General features: G+C 45.1%; 1 protein-coding gene across 3 annotated transcripts in view; it reads left to right on the forward strand.

Annotated features, from left to right (window-relative positions):
• LOC110491053 (disco-interacting protein 2 homolog B-A) overlaps positions 1-22,099 on the forward strand; it is a 78,624-nt gene that overhangs the window by 50,034 nt on the left and 6,491 nt on the right. For 2 of the 3 annotated variants that reach the window (XM_036946808.2, XM_090202670.1), the window contains 28 exons: positions 3,767-3,858; positions 4,069-4,179; positions 4,461-4,584; positions 4,885-4,994; positions 5,181-5,283; positions 5,902-6,060; positions 6,391-6,510; positions 7,415-7,529; positions 7,777-7,916; positions 8,202-8,338; positions 8,680-8,760; positions 9,072-9,199; positions 9,642-9,756; positions 9,930-10,131; positions 10,325-10,437; positions 11,142-11,222; positions 11,486-11,609; positions 11,762-11,883; positions 12,058-12,169; positions 12,320-12,429; positions 12,640-12,770; positions 17,342-17,510; positions 18,267-18,437; positions 18,715-18,776; positions 18,974-19,031; positions 19,229-19,303; positions 19,531-19,705; positions 19,954-20,077. In XM_036946808.2, coding sequence (XP_036802703.2) covers positions 3,767-3,858; positions 4,069-4,179; positions 4,461-4,584; positions 4,885-4,994; positions 5,181-5,283; positions 5,902-6,060; positions 6,391-6,510; positions 7,415-7,529; positions 7,777-7,916; positions 8,202-8,338; positions 8,680-8,760; positions 9,072-9,199; positions 9,642-9,756; positions 9,930-10,131; positions 10,325-10,437; positions 11,142-11,222; positions 11,486-11,609; positions 11,762-11,883; positions 12,058-12,169; positions 12,320-12,429; positions 12,640-12,770; positions 17,342-17,510; positions 18,267-18,437; positions 18,715-18,776; positions 18,974-19,031; positions 19,229-19,303; positions 19,531-19,705; positions 19,954-20,077 — 3,364 coding nt within the window. Of the gene's footprint in view, positions 1-3,766; positions 3,859-4,068; positions 4,180-4,460; positions 4,585-4,884; positions 4,995-5,180; positions 5,284-5,901; positions 6,061-6,390; positions 6,511-7,414; positions 7,530-7,776; positions 7,917-8,201; positions 8,339-8,679; positions 8,761-9,071; positions 9,200-9,641; positions 9,757-9,929; positions 10,132-10,324; positions 10,438-11,141; positions 11,223-11,485; positions 11,610-11,761; positions 11,884-12,057; positions 12,170-12,319; positions 12,430-12,639; positions 12,771-17,341; positions 17,511-18,266; positions 18,438-18,714; positions 18,777-18,973; positions 19,032-19,228; positions 19,304-19,530; positions 19,724-19,953; positions 20,078-22,099 lie in introns of all 3 variants that reach the window. The other variant, XR_016487259.1, reaches the window with a different exon arrangement.

Genomic DNA, 22,099 nt, shown 5'->3' on the forward strand with positions numbered 1-22,099 from the left:
CTCACTTAATTTTTTTATTTCGCATTTTTATTTAACTAGGCAAGTCAGTTAAGAAAACATTCGTATTTACAATGACGGCCTACCAATAGGAAAAAGGCCTGCTGCGTGGATTCAAATAAAACATGTAGATATATCACATCACAACTAGAGAGTCACCACCACACTACAAAAAGAAAGACCTAAGATGACAGCAACACGGTAGCAACACGGTAGCAACACAACATGACAGCAACATAACATGGTAGCAACACAACATGGTAGCAACAAAACATGGTAGCAACAAAACATGACAGCAGCACATGGCAGCAGCACAAACATTGTTGGGCACAGACAACAGCGCAAAGGGCAAAAAGGTATAGATAACAATACATCACGTGAAGCAGACACAAGTGTCAGTAAGAGTGTCCATGATTGAGTCTTTGAATCTAGAGATGGAGATAAAACGGTCCAGAAAGCTTGTTGGACACTAAGAAAGCATTGTTGTAGTGCGTTAAACACAACATCTGGGGAGGGACCAGCTAAGTATTAGACTGTATCTTCTGCATATAAGTGGATTAGAGAGCTTGCTACTGCCTGAGCTATGTTGTTGATAGTTAGCAAACCAGGCCAAAGACCCCTCAGAGACACCAATACTCCTTTTCCGTTCTACAAGAATTGAATGGTCTACCGTATTAAAAGCTTTGACCAAGTCAATAAAAATACAAACATAGCTTAGAATCAAGCGCAATGGTGACATCATTTAGGACCTTTTAAGGTTGCAGTGACACATCCATAACCTGAGCAGAAACCAGATTGCATACCTGAGAGAATACTATAGACCTCAAGAAAGCCAGTCTGTTGATTTTTGACAAGTTTTTCCAACACATTTGATAAACAGGTCAAGATAGAAATTGGTCTATAACAGTTAGGATCAGCTTGTTCTGCCTTCCAAGCAATGGGAACCTCCCCAGAGAGGAGAGACAGGTAAAAAAAAAAAAAAGTTCAGAAATAGGCTCTGCGATGATAGGGGCTGCAAACTTAAAGAAGAAAGGATCTAAACTATCTGACCCAGCTGTTTTTTGGGGTCATGTTTAAGGAGCTACTTTGTACCTCAGGGAGAAGTGGTGTAGCGGGGCAGGTAGAAAATAGGGATTAGCATTGGGGCTAGTCGCATTGAAGGGCTGGGAGATGAGGAAATGTTGGACGGGCAAGGAGGCAAATAGGAATCCCGACTTAATGAAGTGTTGATTAAAGAGCTCAGTCATGCGCTCCATGTCAGGAACAACCACATCATCAACATTTGGGGCGGCAGGTAGCCTAGTGGTTAGAGCATTGGGCCAGTAGCCGAAAGTTTGCTAGATTGAATCCTCGTGCTGACAAGGTAAAAATATGTTGTACTGCTCCTAAACAAGGCAGTTAACCCACTGTTCCTAGGCTGTCATTGTAAATAACAATTAGTTCTTAACTGACTTGCCTAGTTAAATAATAACTTTTTAAAATAAAAACATTAAGGGCCATGGGCAGCTGTAAGGAGGAGGGTTTATTCTCCAGGTCTTTCACTGATTTCCAGAACTTCTCGGGGTTAGACCCACAGAGGGAAAACTGCTCCTTAAAGTAACTAACTAAGGCCTTCTAGATAGCCTGAGTGCACTTATTTCTCATTTGCCTGAACGACAGCCAGTCAGCCTGAGTATTTGTGTGCAGAGCCTTTCGCCGAATGGTGTTCTTGAGGTGGAGTAACTCTGCCAGGTCACGGTCAAAACAGGGGCTGAACCTTTTTTTAATTGTAATTTCTCTTTATGGGGGCGTGTTTGTTAATGATACCACTGAAAATATTAAAAAAGAAGGTCCAAGCGTCTTCGACAGAGGGGATCAAGCTGATTCTATACCAATTTACAGAGACCAGGTCATGAAGGAAGGCTTGCTCATTAAAGTTTTTCAGCAAGCGTCTGACAAATCAGGACAGGTTGTTTCACTGAGCAGCCATTACGAACACAGGCTGTAAACAGTGATCATGAAGGTCATTACAGAAAACAGATTATTAGATTATTACAACAGATTATTGCAGATTATTTGGAGAGTAGCCTTTTCTGGGTATTTGGAGTAATACATTGTGGGATTGGTAATAATCTGAGAGAGATTTAGGGAGTCCCAGTTTAGGTCACCTAGCAGGACAAATTCAGACTTAGTGTAAGAGGCCAGGAGAGAGCTTAGGGCAGGTAGGGTACACGACGGTGCTATTGGTGGAAGATAACACCCAGCAACAGTCAAGAAAGAGCTATTTGAAAGTGTAATGCTTAAACCCAGCAGATCAAATTGTTTGGGGACAGACTTGGTGGAGACAACAGAGCAATGAAGGGGTTCCTTGGTAAAGATTGACCCTCAACCACCATTTGGAAAATCTGTCTTGCAGAAAAAGGGTATAACCAGAAAGGTTAGCATCAAGTGTTCAAAACACGCTTTCTTAACCACGTCTCAGTAATGACCAACACATCTGGATTGGGGCTATGAACCCACACTTTCAATTGATCCATTTTAGGTAATAAGCTGCTAGTGTTAACGTGCAGAAAACTCAGACTTTTAACGAGAGCAGAAATCTGTGAAACAGATGTCGGAGCATAAATCAGAATTGGGGCTAGCAACAGTAGATGGCCCAGGGTGTACATGCACATTTCCAGATATCATCAGCAGTAATACAATCAAGGCACGGCAGAGGACAGGGAGAGCTCTGCAGTGTCGATTCTCTATGACATTTGAATGTGCATCAGATGGTAACAAGATCGTATTGTACAGCAAATTCATCAGGTAACACAAATACAAAGCCGGCGAGAGGTGGTTAGAGGCCAAGAGTCCGAAGTAACCAGTAGAGAGTCAAGAGTCGCGAGTATGGGAACAAACATTGTCTGTCCCACGGTCGGGTAAACAAGCAAGTTCGTAGTCAACAAAGCACGCAGGAGTCATAGGGCAAGTAACGTAAAGCACATGAAAATAATACAAATGACTTGGGGCTAGCCATTGTAAGTTCAAAGAGTCACTCACTCACTCAAATTAACTTGAGAGAGTAGCTCTCTGAGTCCAGTAGGCTATAAAAGTCTGAGATAAAAAGCAATAAATAGTAGTCCTATACTTGTTAATTAAAGCGTTTGAGTAAGTTCATGTAATAAGCTTCACAAGTTAATTAGCCTACATAAAATTCAGATCAGTCCAAGTCTGCAGTGTGTGCGTTTGTGCTGGAGAGTGTGCCGGGGGTAGGGAGACAGACCAGGGCAGATGGAGAACAGATCGATGGGTGGGATCCAAACAGCAGTGCAGCAGGCAACGGGAGTAGGTGTCACACCAGCTTTTTTCGGGAGGCTGAGTAGGAGAGGAGGCGTTCAACCTTACCAGACAGGTGCGCGTTAGAGCAGATAAAAACATCCAAAGCGAAAAGCTTGGTGAAAAAAAACGTGGTCAAGTTGGCTTGAGTTTCGATATTCGCCAGGCATTTGGGCAAATGATTTCCTGAAACGTGGGTGTTCTACACGCAACATGGTAGGGGGCTTCCCAGTCATTACAAGTGCAACATGAAACCCACAGACCTGGAGGACGCTGTTGCCGAGGTGGGAGGAGGATTGCGGGTGTCTCAGATCGGACCTTTTTAGTTTATGACTTGTGCTACCGTAGTTCATCAACACCAAAGATCACACTCCTCTCAGTCAATCTATGGAGAACTCAAGTCATTTTAGTCTCCTCTAAGAATTTGCTCTTGTGACAACGGTGTATGTATCTCTCTCTCTCTCTCCCTCAGGTAAACTGTGGAGCCGCAGTCTGAAGCTGGCCTACACTCTGTTGAACAAACTGGGCACCAAGAACGAGCCTGTCCTGAGACCTGGAGATAGGGTACGTGGTCAAAACACACAGCCGTTCAGACGGGATATTCCTCTTCTTCCCACTTGACAACTTTGATTGATTGATCTTTATTCAAAAACGTGAAACGTGTCTTCTAGATGCATTGCACATGCACAGACGACACAATACACAATGTAAGATGTTCCCGTTGTGACGTGTGGTGCTCTTTCTGAAACTGTACTGCGTGTCTATGCCCCCTAGGTGGCGCTGGTGTACCCCAACAGTGACCCTGCTATGTTCTGGGTGGCCTTCTATGGCTGTCTCCTAGCAGAGGTCATCCCTGTACCCATAGAGGTGCCACTGTCTAGACAGGTAAGGGACAAGGGTGTTGAGTGTTTTATAGTGACATCATTAGTTAGCTATGTAGCTCAATCTCATGGAATATTTGGTTCCTGACAAATAACCAAATCAAATCAGAGTAGCATAAATCCAGCTTTCAGTCACTATGCAGTAGACATGGGCCAGTTCTTACCAGCTATATCAGCACAAACAACATAGTGGTCCAAGTGGTCACCTGACTCATTACAGACCAATAGTGGCAGTATAGATTTTCTGTCAATTTGTAATGGTTACCTTTGTGTTTCACATCCCAGGACGCAGGCAGTCTTCAGATTGGCTTCCTATTGGGCAGCTGTGGGGTAGGCCTGGCCCTGACTAGTGAGATCTGTCTCAAAGGACTGCCCAAGACACCCCAGGGAGAGATCATGCAGTTCAAAGGTCAGCACACACCAACAAAATGCTCCACTGCAGTTGTCACCCCACTCACTTTCTCTCTGGGACTCATTAGCTAGGCACATTAGGAGGAGCCCGTTGCTCATTATACTGTTTATCTGTGGGTAGATGTACATTTGTACATCCATTGTCCCATATGAACGAAACGAGGCCTACACACTAATGGTCCTAATACCACCTTTTTGAAAGCTACAAGGTTTCGATCCACGGTGGATCTTTGTCCAGTCGTCAAACTGACTTCTAGTATTGTCCTGTGTCCGCTGATGATGATGTTCTGCCTCCCAGGTTGGCCCCGTATGAAGTGGGTTGTGACAGACACCAAGTACCTGACCAAGCCCTCTAAAGACTGGCAGCCCCACATCCCCACCGCCAACACAGACACGGCTTACATCGAGGTGAGACCAGCGTCCTTGTGGGAAGTATACAGACCATTTATGCATGTATTTGACAGATTTGAAAAAATAAATACAAAAATAAGAATAATTATGCTCGTTTGTCTTTCTGTTTATGCTGTGTATCGCAGATTTATTTTGTGAATTAATTTAACTCTATGACTGACTGTGTGTGTTCTGCTCTTCCAGTACAAGGCCAGTAAAGAGGGCACAGTGATGGGAGTAGCCGTGTCTAAGATAGCCTTGCTGACACACTGCCAGGCCCTGACACAGGCCTGCAACTACTGTGAAGGTCAGTACATGAAAAACACACACCGACACATATTGTTTTAGTGACAATATATCTACTCAAGCCCTCTTAGTAACCTAGATACACAGAGATGACCCAAAACTAGTTTGTGAATAATGCAAGGAGGAGCATGAAGAAGCTAAAGGAACTGGAACCTTTGGAGGAGGTTAGGGTGATGTTGTTACTCTTGTCTTCACCACGAATACTCACGCTCAGGTTAAATAATTGATCAGGCCTGAGGTCTCTTCTCCTGTACTCTCTCTCTTCTCTCCTCTCTCTACTCAGATCATCTGTTAGACAAAGGGAACTTTAGCCTCTGTGTCTCAGAGAACATTAGATCCTGTGAGGGGAATCCACAGAGGCAGGCAGCAAGACTGTTCCTGGAACACGGTGTTTCCCTGTCCATAATTAGTTAACTTTTATTGTAGCCTACAGACTTATCATGTGATATAAAGCTATTATCAAATGCCCTGTGGCAGCCTAGCTATATGGAGAAGCTGCTTTCGCTATCCTTAAGTGTCCGAGTATCTGTAACTTGAAATGTTGGAATCCTTCGTGGCTGTAATGTGATTTGTGGATTGACATCAAGTATTTCAATTGAGTGTGTGTGTCCTCTCTCAGGAGAAACGTTGGTCAACGTGCTAGATTGTAAGAAGGACATGGGTTTGTGGCACGGGGTGTTAACCAGTGTGATGAACAGGATCCACACTATCACTGTACCCTACGCTGTCATGAAGGCCTGTCCCATGTCCTGGGTGCAGAGGGTCCACATACACAAAGGTAAGGCTACAGTTAGCATTTGTATTGTAAACTGCATAGAGACTAGCATCCTAAACTGCATACTATGGATTAAGGTAATTCGGGTCGGGTTCATTAGGAGACATTGTAGCAAAATGTTTTAAGATGTTGTCTGCTGGGAAATGAAAACAAGCGTTTCTTATTGAGCAAATTCAGATATTACCTCTCGGTTTCACTCTGTTTTGGAACGTTTCTTCCATTTTGTGCCTTAATGAACACAACCTAAATGTGTGGAATTGGCATTCGCGCCTGTGTCATTAACTACTATGTGTGAGAGGCTGAGCTGTCCCTACTGTTCCTCCCTCCCTGCAGCACGTGTCGCCTTGGTGAAGTGTCGTGACCTCCACTGGGCTATGATGGCTCACAGGGACCAGAGAGACACCAACCTGTCCTCCATACGCATGCTCATAGTAGCCGATGGAGCCAACCCCTGTGAGTATCACACACGTGCGCGGGCTACAGACACATGGACTCTTTGGACACACACACACACACACACACACGGACACACACACACGGACACACACACACACACGGACACACACACACACGGACACGGACACACACGGACACACACACGGACCAGAGAGACACCAACCTCTCCTTAACCTTTCCTGTGAGTCGCAAATACATGGCAGCCATGAAGCGTGCTTGCTTTATTTATCTATTCCCAAGACTATTATTTGTCCTTACAAAGGTACACTGTGATTTAGTATTTGTAAGCTACAGTGCATCCGCCTGTCAACAATCATACAGTGCGAAAGTATTCACCCCCCCCCCCCCCCCCCCCCTTGGCATTTTTCCTGTTTAGTTGCCTTACAATTAAAATAGATTTTTTTGGGGGGGTTGTATCATTTGATTTACACAACATGCCTACCACTTTGAAGATGCAAAATATATTTTTATTGTGAAACAAACAACACAAAAAAAACAGAACTTGAGCATGCATAACTATTCACCCCCCCCCCCCCCAGAGGTCAATACTTTGTAGAGACACCTTTTGCAGCAATTACAGCTGCAAGTCTCTTGGGGCGTGTCTCTATAAGCTTGGCACATCTAGCCACAGGGATTTTTGCCCATTCTTCAAGGAACAACTGCTCCAGCACCTTCAAGTTGGATGGGTTCCGCTGGTGTACAGCAATCTTTAAGTCATACCACAGATTCTCAATTGGATTACAGGTTGCAATGCAAGAAAATAGGAAAAACACCAAGGGGGATGAATACTTTTGCAAGGCACTGTATCTAACCTTAATCAAAGTACATTGGAAGTATAGTCAAGTTTGCATTGTGTGTGTGAATATTGACACACACTCACTGTATTTGGGATGTCCGTCAGGGTCCGTGTCGTCGTGCGACGCCTTCCTCAACGTGTTCCAGTCTCACGGGTTAAAGCCGGAGGTCATCTGCCCCTGTGCCTCCTCTCCTGAAGCCCTCACTGTGGCTATCCGCAGGTACTACACTGCACCAGTTCACAGCTACTGATGCACTACATATACATATATACATATACTGTACATACAACCTCTAAGGAAACGTACACACAACCCATTTCCAGTGCTCATGTAGTATATGAACAATAAAGTAACCTTCTTCACATCAATTGAGAAAACGTGTGTCTCATGTTTCCATAGCCCTCTCACACTCCCGTATTTTCTTTGCCCTTACTCTCCCTCTCCCCCTCCCTCCCTCCCCTTCCAGGCCTGGTGCCCGTGGTGCAGCCCTCCCAGCCAGAGCCATCCTGTCCATGGGCGGTCTGAGTCACGGGGTCATCAGGGTCAACACAGAGGATAAAAACTCTGCTCTCACTGTACAGGACGTGGGCCATGTCATGCCTGGAGGTCAGCGAGCTGACTTCACCGTGCACCACACTTCAGTACCCGCGTTTACATTCTGTTTGTGTACTGTTACGGTTCAATTCCTTTAACAGCTGTTCCTCACTGACTTACTTTAACAGTGGGGCTTTTACTGTCATGTCAATGTCTCTTCCCTGGTGTTAAGTCTACTTGGCTTCAATAATACATAGATTTTATATTGCGCTTATCTTGGACCCAAAGACGTTGGTTTCTTACGTGTGTGTGCTTTTCGTGTTTTAGTCCTAATGTCATTGTCCTCTCGTGTTTCAGCTCTGATGTGTATCGTGAAGCCAGACGGCCCTCCGCAGCTCTGTAAGACAGATGAGATCGGAGAGATAGTGTTGAACTCCAGGGCTGGCGGAACCATGTACTACGGCCTACCTGGAGTCACCAAGAACACCTTCGAGGTGAGGAGAGGACTGTTTACCGAACTATCTCATCAAGCCTCTGCGTCTCTGGCCGCCGTGTGGTGTACTGGCACTGTTGTGTAGCCATCAACCTTAAAAAAAAACAATACTCCTCTGTCAGAGCATTACACTTGTAAAAGCTCTACCCCACCTTTATTCTTCACTGGGCATGGTTGCCTATGGACTCTCTACTCTTTAAACTGAGTTGAGGAGTTGTGTTGACAGTTAAAAGTGTTGTTAATGTGATGTTTTTGAAACAATGGTCACGATGAAATATATTTAATACAGGCCCCTTCCGTAAACCCCACAACTGAACGTGTGTCCCTCTGTCTTCCATGCAGGTGATTCCCGTGAACCAGGCTGGAGCTCCGTTAGGAGAGATCCTCTTCACTAGGACTGGCCTGCTGGGCTTCGTAGGGCCGGTAAGACCACGTTGAGTCCCCCTTGGACTTGCCATGCTGAGCTAGCCTGGGTGCCAGTCCTTTCTCTTGCCCACTCCTTATGGAATTGTCCTGCCGTACAGTCTGGCTGAATGATAAAATGTTCACGCTTCTAGTTTGCAGTGAGGCCAGACAGTTTGGCTTGACACCTATGGAGTTGGCAAGAGCACAAACAGATCTGGGACCAGGCTCTCTACTGATCTGGAGGAATAGAAAAAAACCTGTTCATCTAGAATTTGCTTCTTTAGTCTGTTGATGTGCAGTAGGTGAAGATCTTCTACCTCTCTCCACAGGGCAGTCTGGTCTTTGTAGTGGGAAAGAACGAGGGGCTCCTGACGGTCAGTGGTAGACGACACAATGCTGATGACCTGGTGGCTACCGCCCTGGCCGTGGAGCCTGTTAAAACTGTCTACAGGGGGAGGTGGGTGTCAGGGGGCTCAGGTTTCTCGTGTGAATGTACACATGCTGTGTTCAAGTGTGCCTTTTGTAGAATTGTGGTTTGAGGAGGGAGGTGAGATATACAGAAGCCCCTGGGTCCTGTTTAGTAGGCACGACACTGGAGAAAGCGTTTTGGATCCGTTTCAAATGTAGTCTCCGTGTGGTGCTGACCTTAAGAGGGCGGCGTGAGGGCGTGGTATGAAAGTGTGCCGTGCTGTGTGAGGTCGCGCTGTCCTTCCTCTCGGCACCTGGGCCAGGATCACTGTGTTCTCTGTGGCGGTGTTCCCTGATGTACTGTGTGTTGTGTTGTCAGAGTACGTTGTTTTTGGTGTGTGTGTGTGGGTGTGTGTTATGGTAGTTCACAGGGTTGTGTGTTATTGCCGACTGACCCTCCCTCTCGCTAATCTCTCTCTCCCCTGGTGTAGGATCGCTGTGTTCTCAGTGACCGTGTTCTATGATGAGAGGATAGTGATCGTAGCAGAGCAGAGGCCTGACGCCAGTGAAGAGGACAGCTTCCAGTGGATGAGCCGAGTACTACAGGTACCCTGTCACATCACCTGGCATGTCACCTAAGCATTCATCTAGGATAGCATCGGCCTTTCAGTTACAGTTAGATGGACGTATAGCTGGGTACACTATCTTCTATCGATATGTACACTGTTAGTTAGCACACCTAGCTGAACATGACCATTATGCTGTGTTTTCCTCGGCAGGCCATAGACAGTATTCATCAGGTGGGTTTGTACTGTCTGGCCCTGGTTCCGGCCAACACGTTACCCAAGACCCCGCTGGGAGGGATCCACATCTCTGAGACCAAACAGAACTTCCTAGAGGGGAACCTGCACCCCTGTAACATCCTCCTCTGTCCACACACCTGCGTCACCAACCTGCCCAAACCACGACAGAAACAGCCAGGTAAAGACGATGGGCTGTCCTGAATGTTGGGGGGAGGTTCAGTTCCCCATGAACTGGCGCGATATGGGATTGTGTCTCGCATCTTGAACTCTTGTGTGTTTGTATACAGAACAGGGTGATAACGATTGGCTAGCCTAATGTCTCAGTCTTTGTGTATCTCTGACTCGCTCACCCATCCTCCTATCCTGTATAGTTGGCGTCGGCCCGGCCTCTATCATGGTTGGTAACCTGGTAGCGGGGAAGAGGATGGCCCAGGCTGCAGGCAGGGAGCTGGGAGTGCTGGAGGAAGAGGGCCTGGTCAGGAAGGTAAGACCTTAACGTACCTGGTGAGGCTGGCCCCTACTGTCTGTCTTCTCTCCTAAACAGACTGACGCCTGGAAGAAACCACATCACAACTGATTATACCAGCATTGACTTAACCTTATTATTGTACGAAAGAGGTTGGCCACGCAGGATCCTTATATCTGGTATGGAGTCAGAGGGGGGGTGACTATTGCTGATTTCCTGTCCTAAGGTTGTGTTGTGTTCTGTCTCTACTGTCGGTGGCGCTGGTAGCTCTGTTCTTGGCCCACCATGATGGTAAGTCTACCACTAGCTGAGCTGGGTGTTGCTTCGGCTCCTGTTGCCTCTGTCAGACGTGCTGCTTTGCAGTGATAGTCATTTGAGTGTACACCTCTGCTGCTGGCTGTGGTTGAGAAGGGAATCAAGCTCAGCATGCTACCGTCCAGGGAGCAACTGAGAACTCACTATGTCAGTGTGTGTTTTTACTGTGGCTGCTTGCCTGCTACTGTAACTGTTCTCCCTCCCCAGTTACAGTGACCCTTACTGTCCTGTTCTTGTACCCTGGTCTTTGGTTGTGTGATTGGCCCTGAAAAGTCCTGAACTGAAATCGTAATATCAGTATTGAATGATCCTGACTGCTCTCACAGCTCACCCCCTCTCTCGGCTTTCTCTCTCTTCTTTCTCTCCTCTTCCTCTTTCTCCTCTCTCGTGCTCTCTCTCTCTCTCAGCACCAGTTTCTGTCTGAAGCCTTACAGTGGAGAGCCCAGACCGACCCTGACCACGTCCTCTATGTGCTGCTCAACGCTAAGGTATGACACACACATTCATGTTCACACATTTTCTTTATGAGCTTCAAAGCATTAACATGGTCGTGTTAGGCAGGTAGTTTGGAACCGCGCTCGCTTGACGAGTAACAGCTTCTGGAAGATTTGCGGTGCCTTCAGCTCAGTGGGCTGATTAGTCAGGCACCATGCAGGAGATCAGGGTCACAATTGCTAGACTTTCCTGGGAATTTGAGCTGCAGCCGTTCTGTTGTGTATATGGTATCTGTTTTCCCACCTCCATCCTGCAGGGGGTAGCGGTGTGCACGGCCACATGTAGTCAGCTGCATAAGAGAGCAGAGAAGATAACCTCAGCCCTGATGGAGAGAGGAGGCCTCAACACTGGAGACAACGTAGTGCTGCTATACCCTCCTGGTGAAGAGCTACGCACACACACACACACACACCTGACTGCTGCGACTGGCCTTCCTCACCTCAATTAAATCTAGTCCTTAGAATAGTCAGTTATATGCTATTGTTAACCCCCCCCCCCCCCCCCCCCATTCTCTCTCCCTCCCTCTCCCCAGGCATTGATCTGATAGCTGCCTTCTATGGCTGTCTGTACGCGGGGGTGATCCCTGTAACAGTGCGGCCCCCTCACCCCCAGAACCTGGCTGCTACCCTGCCCACCGTCCGCATGATCATCGACGTGAGTCAACTACAGCCACATAACAGCTTTAGAAAAGATGCTTGGCCTCAATGATCAACATAAAATGTAGACATGCATATAGTTGTACAATGAAAACTTTGGTAAGAGCTGAAATGTTCTTGAAAAATGAGTCCCCATCTACTCTTAACGTCCCTGTCGCTGTCTGTGTTAAAGGTGAGTAAAGCAGCCTGTATCCTAACCACCCAGCCCCTTATGAGGATCCTCCGGTCCAGAGAGGCTGCTGCCAGCGTCAACGTCAAGACCTGGCCCACTATCATAGACACAGGTACTGATCTGAGATATTTGGTGGTAACCTATTCAAAGCTCACCGCAAGGAGAGAAGTGAAGTGAAGTGAACCCGCTGTTAATTGTGAGAGTCGTACCTTTTGAGACGGTCGTATCTTTTCCTAAGTTCAATCTCCCACTCCCTTTCTAGACGACCTCCCCAGGAGGCGGCCTCCCCAGCTCTACAAGCCCCCCACAGCAGAGATGCTGGCCTACCTGGACTTCAGTGTGTCCACCACAGGCATGCTGACCGGGGTCAAGGTAAGGGCTCTGCAGTAACATGAACAGACAAAAAGTATATTTGCTCAATGTCTATGTACACTTAAATACTGTATCCACTCGGAACACACCATAGTAATTGTTTTGCACATTCTATATTGAAATGCATCTCTCTCTTTTCTTTCTCTGTCTTCTGTCTCTCTCTCGCTCTCCCTTTTTTGTCTCTGTCTGTGGTGTGTATGCGTGTGTCAGATGTCCCACTCGGCGGTCAGTACTCTGTGTCGCTCCATCAAGCTACAGTGTGAGCTCTACTCCTCACGCCAAATAGCCATCTGTCTGGACCCCTACTGCGGCCTGGGCTTTGTACAGTGGTGCCTCTCCAGGTAAGTCCTGGCTTCAAATAGTGTGTATGTATATATACATACAGTTGAAGTCGGAAGTTTACATACACCTTAGCCAAATACATTTCAACTCAGTTTTTCACAATTTAATCCTAGTAAAAATTCCCTGTCTTAGCTTAGGTCAGTTAGGATCACCACTTTATTTTAAGAATGTGAAATGCCAGAATAATAGTAGAGAGAATGATTTATTTCAGCTTTTATTTCTTTCATCACATTCCCAGTGGGTCACAAGTTTACATGCACTCAATTAGTATTTGGTAGAATTGCCTTTAAATTGTTTCAATTGGGTCAAACGTTTCGGGTAGCCTTCCACAAGCTTCCCACAATAAATTGAGTGAATTTTTTCCAATTCCTCCTGACAGAGCTGGTGTAACTGAGTCAGGTTTGTAGGCCTCCTTGCGCGCACACGCTTTTTCAGTTCTGCCCACAAACTTTCTTTAGGATTGAGGTCTGGGCTATGTAATGGCCACTCCAATACCTTGACTTTGTTGTCCTTAAGCCATTTTGCCACAACTTTGGAAGTATGTTTGGGGTCATTGTCCATTTGGAAGACCCATTTGCAACCAAGCTTTAACTTCCTGACTGATGTCTTGAGATGTTGCTTCCAATATATCCACATAATTTTCCATCCTCCTGATGCCATCTATTTTGTGAAGTGCACCAGTCCCTCCTGCAGCAAAGCACCCCCACAACATAATGCTGCCACCCCCGTGCTTCACAGTTGGGATGGTGTTCTTCGACTTGCAAGCCTTCCCCCTTTTCCTCCAAACATAACGATGGTCACTATGGCCAAACAGTTCCTATTTGTTTCACCAGACCAGAGGATATTTCTCCAAAAAGTACGATCTTTGTCCCCATGTGCAGTTGCAAACCGTAGTCTGGATTTTTTTATGGCTTTTGGAGCAGTGGCTTCTTCCTTGCTGAGCGGCCTTTCAGGTTATGTCGATATAGGACTCGTTTTACTGTGGATATAGATACTTTTGTACCTGTTTCCTCCAGCATCTTTACAAGGTCCTTTGCTGCTGTTCTGGGATTGATTTGCACTTTTCGCCACAAAGTACGTTCATCTCTAGGAGACAGAACACATTTCCTCCCTGAGCAGTATGACGGCTGCGTGGTCCCATGGTGTTTATACTTGTGTACTATTGTTTGTACAGATGAACGTGGTACCTTCAAGCGTTTGGAAATTGTTCCCAAGGATGAACCAGACTTGTGGAGGTCTACAATATTTTTTCTGAGGTCTTGGCTGATATCTTTTCATTTTCCAATGCTGTCAAGCAAAGAGGCACTGAGTTTGAAGTTAGGCCTTGAAATACATCCACAGGTACACCTCCAATTGACTCAAATTATGTCAATTAGCCTATCAGAAGCTTCTAAAGCCATGACATAATTTTCTGGAATTTTCCAAGCTGTTTAAAGGCACAGTCAACTTAGTGTATGTAAACTTCTGACCCACTGGAATTGTGATACAGTGAATTATAAGTGAAATAATCTGTCGGTAAACAATTGTTGGAAAAATGACTTGTGTCATGTACAAAGTAGATGTCCTAACCAACTTGCCAAAACTATAGTTTGTGAACAAGAAATTTGTGGAGTGGTTGAAAAATGAGTTTTAATGACTCCAACCTAAGTGTATGTAAACTTCTGACTTCAACTGTAAATATATATAGATTTGGAAAGGTCCCACCATGAGAAACAAAATGTTCTGGTCGGGTGAAACCAAGATTGAACTCTTTGGCCTGAATGCCAAGCGTCACGTATGGAGGAAACCTGCCACCATCCCTTCGGTGAAGCATGGTGGTGGCAGCGTCATGCTGTGGGGATGTTTTTCAGCGGCAGGGACTGGGAAACTACTACGTTCATCTTTCCCTTGATTCTGACTGAAGCACAGAGAGATCATTGATGAAAACCTGCTGGCAAGAACAACTCAAATAACCAAAGAGAAACGACAGTCCGTCATTACTTTAAGACATCAGTCAATCCGGAAAATGTAAAGAACTTTGAAAGTTACTTCAAGTGCAGTCGCAAAAATACATCAAGCGCTATGATGAAACTGCCTCTCATGAGGACCGCCACAGGAAAGGAAGACCCAGAGTTACCTCTGCTGCAGAGGATAAGTTCATTAGAGTTACCAGCCTCGGAAACTGCAGCCCAAATTAATGCTTCACAGAGTTCAAGTAACAGACATCTCAACATCAACTGTTCAGAGGAGACGCTGTATATCAGGCCTTCATGGTCGAATTGCGGCAAAGAAACCACTACTAAAGGACTCCAATAAGAAGAAGAGACTTGATTGGGCCAAGGAACACAAGCAATGGACATTAGACCGGTTGAAATCTGTCCTTTGGTCTGATGAGTCCAAATTTGAGATTTTTGGTTCCAACCTCCGTGACTTTGTGAATCACAGAGTAGATGAACGGATGGTCTCTGCATGTGCAGTTCCCACCATAAAGCATGGAGCAGGAGATGTGATGGTGTAGGGGTGCTTTGCTGGTGACACTGTCAGTGATTTATTTAGAATTCAAGGCACACTTAACCAGCATGGCTACCACAGCATTCTGCAGCGATACGCCATCCCATCTGGTTTGTGCTTAGTGGGACTATCATTTGTTTTTCAACACAACAATGACACAACACACCTCCAGGCTGTGTAAGGGCTATTTGACCAAAAAGCAGAGTGATGGAGTGCTCCGCAATCACCCAACCTTAACCCAGTTGAGATGGTTTGGGATGTGTTGTACCGCAGAGTGAAGGAAAAGCAGCCAACATGCGCTCAGCATATGTGGGAACTCTTTCAAGACTATTGGAAATGGCATTGCCGGTTAAGCTTGTTGAGAGAATGGCAAGAGTGTGCAAAGCTGTCATCAAGGCAAAGAGTGGCTAATTTGAAGAATCTCAAATATAAAATATATTGTGATTTGTTTAACACTTTTTTTGGTTACTACATGATTCCATATGTGTTATTTCATTGTTTTGATGTCTTCACTATTATTCTACAATGTAGAAAATTTTAAAAATAACGAAACACCCTGGAATGTCCAAACCTGTGTGTGTGTTAGATATATAGATATGTATATGTTTTATTAGTATTTGAGGGGTGGATCAGCTTTAATATTGCAGATAGATTGTGGCATTTATCAATGTAATTGTCTGCATCATTTCCGATCCCCCATATATTTTTGGGTAAATATATATTTTTTCCTTATTATTTTCCAGTAACCCCATCCTCCCTCCCCTAATTGGAGTAAACTAATGGACAATTTTCCGGACATTTTCCGGACACAGTATATTTTACATGAGTTATCTTGTTGTTTTTAGCCCCACCCTTCAGCTCCACTCAGCTCCATCTATCTCTGAACACCGTCCAGTTTTGATTTCTATTTGCCATATATTTTTCAAATGTGCTGTGAAGTTTCACAAAGGTCCTGAACCTTTTTTAAATTTATTTTTTTATTTATTTTTGGGAATTTTTACCCCTTTTTCTCCCCAATTTCGTGGTATCCAATTGTTGTAGTAGCTACTATCTTGTCTCATCGCTACAACTCCCGTACGGGCTCGGGAGAGACGAAGGTTGAATGTCATGCGTCCTCCGATACACAACCCAACCAGCCGCACCAATGTGTCGGAGGCTACACCGTGCACCTGGCAACCTTGGTTAGCGCGCACTGCGCCCGGCCCGCCACAGGAGTCGCTGGTGCGCGATGAGACAAGGACATCCCTACCGACCAAGCCCTCCCTAACCCGGACGACGCTAGGCCAATTGTGCGTCGCCCCACGGACCTCCCGGTCGCGGCCGGTTACGACAGAGCGTTGGCGCGAACCCAGGGACACTGATGGCACAGCTGGCGCTGCAGTACAGCGCCCTTAACCACTGCGCCACCCGGGAGGCCCACAGATTGTAAATTAAAGATGAAATGTTTTGCTAAGAGTATTATTATATTAATGATTGATTGACTATGACTTTTCAAATCACCCAGCAGTGCTATTTGGAGAGTTAGCTCCAGGTAAATGTTGTAATTCTTCAGCCGTTCCTGAACCTGCAAGTGATCTAATGATTCTGTCTCTTCGCAGCAAAATCTGCAGAGCTGGGATGGTTGTATGTATATGTATATACATACACAACATTCTATTGGTTGCAAGAATTTGGTATGATCGTTTAAATAGAAAACTCTTAAGTTTTGAATCTGGCGTCGTTGTGTCTTGGAATCGGTACATTGGAAATCTCTTCCCAGCTATTTGCATCCTGTATGGCACAGCTGTCAATTATTTGGTCCTTAAATGAAATATAGTTCAAATAGTATTGGTTTTCTTTAAAATACTTGATCTGTGCTTGATTGAGCTTGTCTGGCTAGCTCAATGTAACCAATGGAATAGTGCAAACCCCGCCCATCCAGCTCTTCAGACAAGCTCAATCAAACGATCCAAGTATTTGAAAGACCGGCTGCTTCCATCCCAGTGAGTGTCTGTGTGTATGTAAGGTTGGCCATTGTAATAGCAAGATGATCAATTTCAGTATATATTGTAATGAAATACTCTACCGTTGGTGTGTCTAGTGTCTACTCAGGTCACCAGTCCATCCTGATCCCTCCTATGGAGTTGGAGCTGTCCTTGCCTCTGTGGCTGAGCACCCTGAGCCAGTACAAGATCAGAGACACCTTCTGTTCCTACTCTGTCATGGAGCTCTGCACCAAGGGCCTGGGAACGCAGACTGACGCACTCAAGGTGAGGGACACACACACTTACCCTTTTCACACTACCGAGCCGAGCCAAGTTGAGCTGTACTGATGATGTCCTGGGTTACAAATCCACCATAGTTGTTGAAACCGTGCTGGAAAGGACAATATGAAAAATAAAACAACCTGAGCCAGAATATTACAGTTTGGGTCATGAAAGGATACTTCTTAACCACCGCATGCATCAGTAGCTGAATGTGTGTTTTGTCTGTTTCCAACCTGTGTGTATTTTCGTATCGCTAGCTTTAAGCACCAACTGTCAGAGCAGCTCACAGATTACTGCACATAGCCCACCTATAATTTAGCCCAAACAACTACCTCTTTCCCTACTGTATTTATTTATTTTGCTCCTTTGCACCCCATTATTTTTATTTCTACTTTGCACATTCGTCCACTGCAAATCTACCATTCCAGTGTTTTACTTGCTATATTGTATTTACTTTGCCACCATGGCCTTTTTTTGCCTTTACCTCCCTTATCTCACCTCATTTGCTCACATCGTATATAGACTTGTTTCTACTGTATTATTGACTGTATGTTTGTTTAACTCCATGTGTAACTCTGTGTCGTTATATGTGTCGAACTGCTTTGCTTTATCTTGGCCAGGTCGCAATTGTAAATGAGAACTTGTTCTCAACTTGCCTACCTGGTTAAATAAAGGTGAAATAAATAAATAAAAATACATTTTTGTATTGCAATGTGACAAATAAAATTTGATTTGACCAGTATGTGTTTATATTTCCAGGCACGGGGTGTGAATCTGTCGTGTGTGAGGAGCTGTGTGGTGATAGCAGAGGAGCGTCCCCGGCTGGCACTGACCCAGTCCTTCTCCAAGCTGTTTAAAGACCTGGGTCTCTCCCCCCGCGCGGTCAGCACAGCCTTCGGATCTAGGGTCAACCTAGCCATCTGCCTACAGGTGGGCCCCGGCACACACACTTTCTCTCTCTCTGGCTCTCCCCAGCTTTTGATGTCTAACCCTCTCTTTCTAGTGCTCTCTATCTTTCATTTTCTCTCTTTCTCTCCCTCCCCCTCTCTTTCTTTGAACTTCACCCCTGTCTCACACAACCACTCATTAGACTAAATATATAACCCCACACCTACTAATTTACTGCGTCATTAGGTCTAGTTACAGGGGTTAACCTCAGGTAAACATGAAGCTTAAAATCCTCAAATCCTCTCTGTTTCTGTGCTAGGGAACTGCTGGACCAGACCCCTCCACCGTCTATGTAGACATGAAGTCCCTCCGCCATGACAGGTAAGACAAGGCATAGCTGACATTTACTAGAGCTCAGATGTTTTAACTGGTCAGGTCACGTTGACAGGAAAAACATGTGGCCTACACTGCAGAGCCAGAGACCCCAGTAGAATGCAATTTACTAGTGTTGTATTTCACTTTGCGTCGTAGACATTGTTAGTCTCATTCCCTGTCTGTCTTGTCCGTGTCTCTTCCAGGGTGAGGTTGGTGGAGCGAGGTGCCCCCCAGAGTCTTTCACTCATGGAGTCAGGCACTGTAAGTATCCCTGGGGTTTCTGACAGTATCACTGTTGATCAGGGTAGCTAAGTGGTCAGGTTACACACGCTGTCCTGTCATCATGTTCAGTCATGGAGCTGCTGTACTGAAGAACCAGTGGACTTGTTCAAAAACATTGTTGAGATTGATGAAACTGGAGTTGTCTGTTAACCCTAACCCAAACCTCGTGTCTACAGATTCTTCCAGGGGTGAGGGTGATCATCGTGAACCCAGAGACCAGGGGACCGCTGGGGGATTCCCATCTTGGAGAGGTGAGTTGGCAGACAGACACTAGAGTTGAAGCCAAGGCAGCGTTGAGGAATGGCTGAAAAGAGTGTTATCGCACAGAGTTATTGCACAGAGGATTCCACTCAGTTTCTTGTCTTTTTTTAAACAAATCCACTATCCGTTCAAATCCCATCCCCCATTTCCTTGCCTTTTACTTAGCTTTCTTTTTTCTACCTCCTTTGCATATTTCCCTCACCCTCTCTCTGTTTAGATCTGGGTTCAGAGTCCCCACAGTTCCAGTGGCTACTACACCATCTATGGAGAGGAGAGCTTGCAGGCGGACCACTTCAACACGCGGCTGAGCTTCGGGGAGCCCCACACCCTGTGGGCCAGGACGGGATACCTGGGCTTTGTCAAGAGGACCGAGCTACTGGGGTCCACCGGAGGTTAAGGACCCTTCTAATGTAACCATCCTAGCATTGAGCATGTTATGGACTCTGCCAAGTCAGATGTCTTTCTTGGGATTGTGGCGATTCTCACCCTGGGCGTCGGTTGCTACACTAAACCAATCTGAGAAGTTCCATTTAGTCATGCAAGGCCTGTTTTTAGTCAGTTGATTGATCATTCAGGTATGCAGATGAAAGGATTATAGCGCTTTCCAACCAGAACCATCTTTTTTTTCCCCCCTTCTTAGATCGGCATGACGCCCTGTTTGTGGTGGGCCAGTTGGATGAGACGTTGGAGCTCAGGGGGCTTCGCTACCACCCCATCGACATCGAGACCTCTGTGTCCCGGGCACACCGCAGCATCGCTGAGAGGTACGATGCACACCGGTCTATTCTGTTGTCTGCTCAGACACACACGATAAATGCACGCTGATGGGTGTTTACACTGAGTGTGTATACTGTGTATATACACACCGCAGAATCGCTGAGATGTAAGATGGGTGCACACATACATGCATGTGCACAGCGTGCAGCACTATGAATATAGACACATGTATAGCTGCTGTCTCTGGGTGGCACCAATAGCACACACAGTTCAAATTGAATGAATGGGCTGAATGTGATTGTTGTGACTGTTTGTGGCTGTCTCTTGTCTGAGTACGAGTTACACCGATTGGATTATGCACACAGATGAAAGTTAGGATCCCGAAGCTGTAACTCGCACTGTTTTGAAGCTGTCTGTTGTACCTGTTGTGTGAATGTTGGCCGTCTCTCTTGTCTCCCAGAGCTGTGTTTGACGGTGACGTATATTTTTGCTTTAAACCCACAATACCATGCTCCAAGCCAGTGGTTCTCAAAGTGGGCGTCGCAACCCCCCTCAAGGAGGATTTGGGGGGTCACGAGTGTGAATACATATTTTTCATACATGCATACACTACCGTTCAAAAGTTTGCGGTCACTTAGAAATGTCCTTGTTTTTGAAAGAAAAGCACATCTTTGTTGATTAAAATAACATCAAATTGATCAGAAATACAGTGTAGACATTGTTAATGTTGAAAATGACAATTGCAGCTGGAAACGGCAGATTTTTTATGGAACTAGTTGAGTATCTGGAGCATCAACATTTATGGGTTCGATTACAGGCTCAAAATGGGCAGAGACAAAGCACTTTCTTCTGAAACTCGTCTGTCTATTCTTGTTCTGAGAAATGAAGGTATGCAAGAAATTGCCAAGAAACTGAAGATCTCGTACAACGCTGTGTACTACCTTCACAGAACAGCGCAAACTGGCTCTAACCAGAATAGAAAGAGGAGTGTGAGGCCCCGGTGCACAACTGAGCAAGAGGACAGATACTCAACTAGTCTAAAGAAGGCCAGTTGTATTGCTTTAATCAGAACAACAGCTTTCAGCTGTGCCAACATAATTGCAAAAGGGTTTTCTAATGATCAATTAGCCTTCTAAAATTATAAATTTGGATTAGCCAACACAACAGTGATGGTTGCTGATAATGAGCGTCTTCCATTAAAAATCAGCTGTTTCCTGCTACAATAGTCATTTACAACATTAACAATGTCTACACTGTATTTCTGATCAATTTGATGTTATTTTAATGGACATAAAATGTGCTTTTCTTTCAAAAACAAGGACATTTCTAATTGACCCCAAACGTTTGAATGGTTGTATATGTTAATAGGATACATATAGCTTACCATTTGTATTTTAGCTACCTTTGCCTGTATGATCTGGTTTCTAATATATGCCTATGTTATTGTACTAAATGATTGTCTCAAAAACATCTCATCTGTGCTTCAGAACCAAAAAGTTGCTCATATTAATTGTTGACCAATGTGTGTACATTGGTGTAAAGTACTAAAGTAAAAATATGTGAAAGTACTACTTTTAAGTCGTTTTTGGGGGTACCTTTACTATTTATATTTTGGCCAACTTTTACTTCACTACATTCCTAAATAAAATAATGTACTTTTTTACTCCATACATTTTCCCTGACACCCAAAAGTACTCATTACATTTTGAATGGCTAGCAGGACAGGAAAATTGCCAAATTCATGCACTTAAGAGAACATCCCTGTTCATCCCTACTGCCTCTGATCTGGCGGACTCACTAAACACAAATGCTTTGTTTGTAAGTTCTGTCTGAGTGTTGAAGTGTGCCCCAGGCTATCTGTTAATAAAAATAAAAATGGTGCTGTCTGTGTCGCTTAATATAAGGAATTTGAAATGATTTATACTTTTACTTTCAATGCTTAAGTATATTTTACTTTTAATACTTAAATATATTTAAATCCAAATACTTTTAGACTTTTACTCAAGTAGGATTTACTGGGTGACTTTCACTTTTGCTTGAGTCATTTTATGTTTATTAAGCTATCTTTA

Source organism: Oncorhynchus mykiss, chromosome 16, assembly GCF_057628025.1.
Source record: "Oncorhynchus mykiss isolate SJ-2025 chromosome 16, ASM5762802v1, whole genome shotgun sequence".
Classification (NCBI taxonomy): Eukaryota; Metazoa; Chordata; class Actinopteri; order Salmoniformes; family Salmonidae; genus Oncorhynchus; species Oncorhynchus mykiss.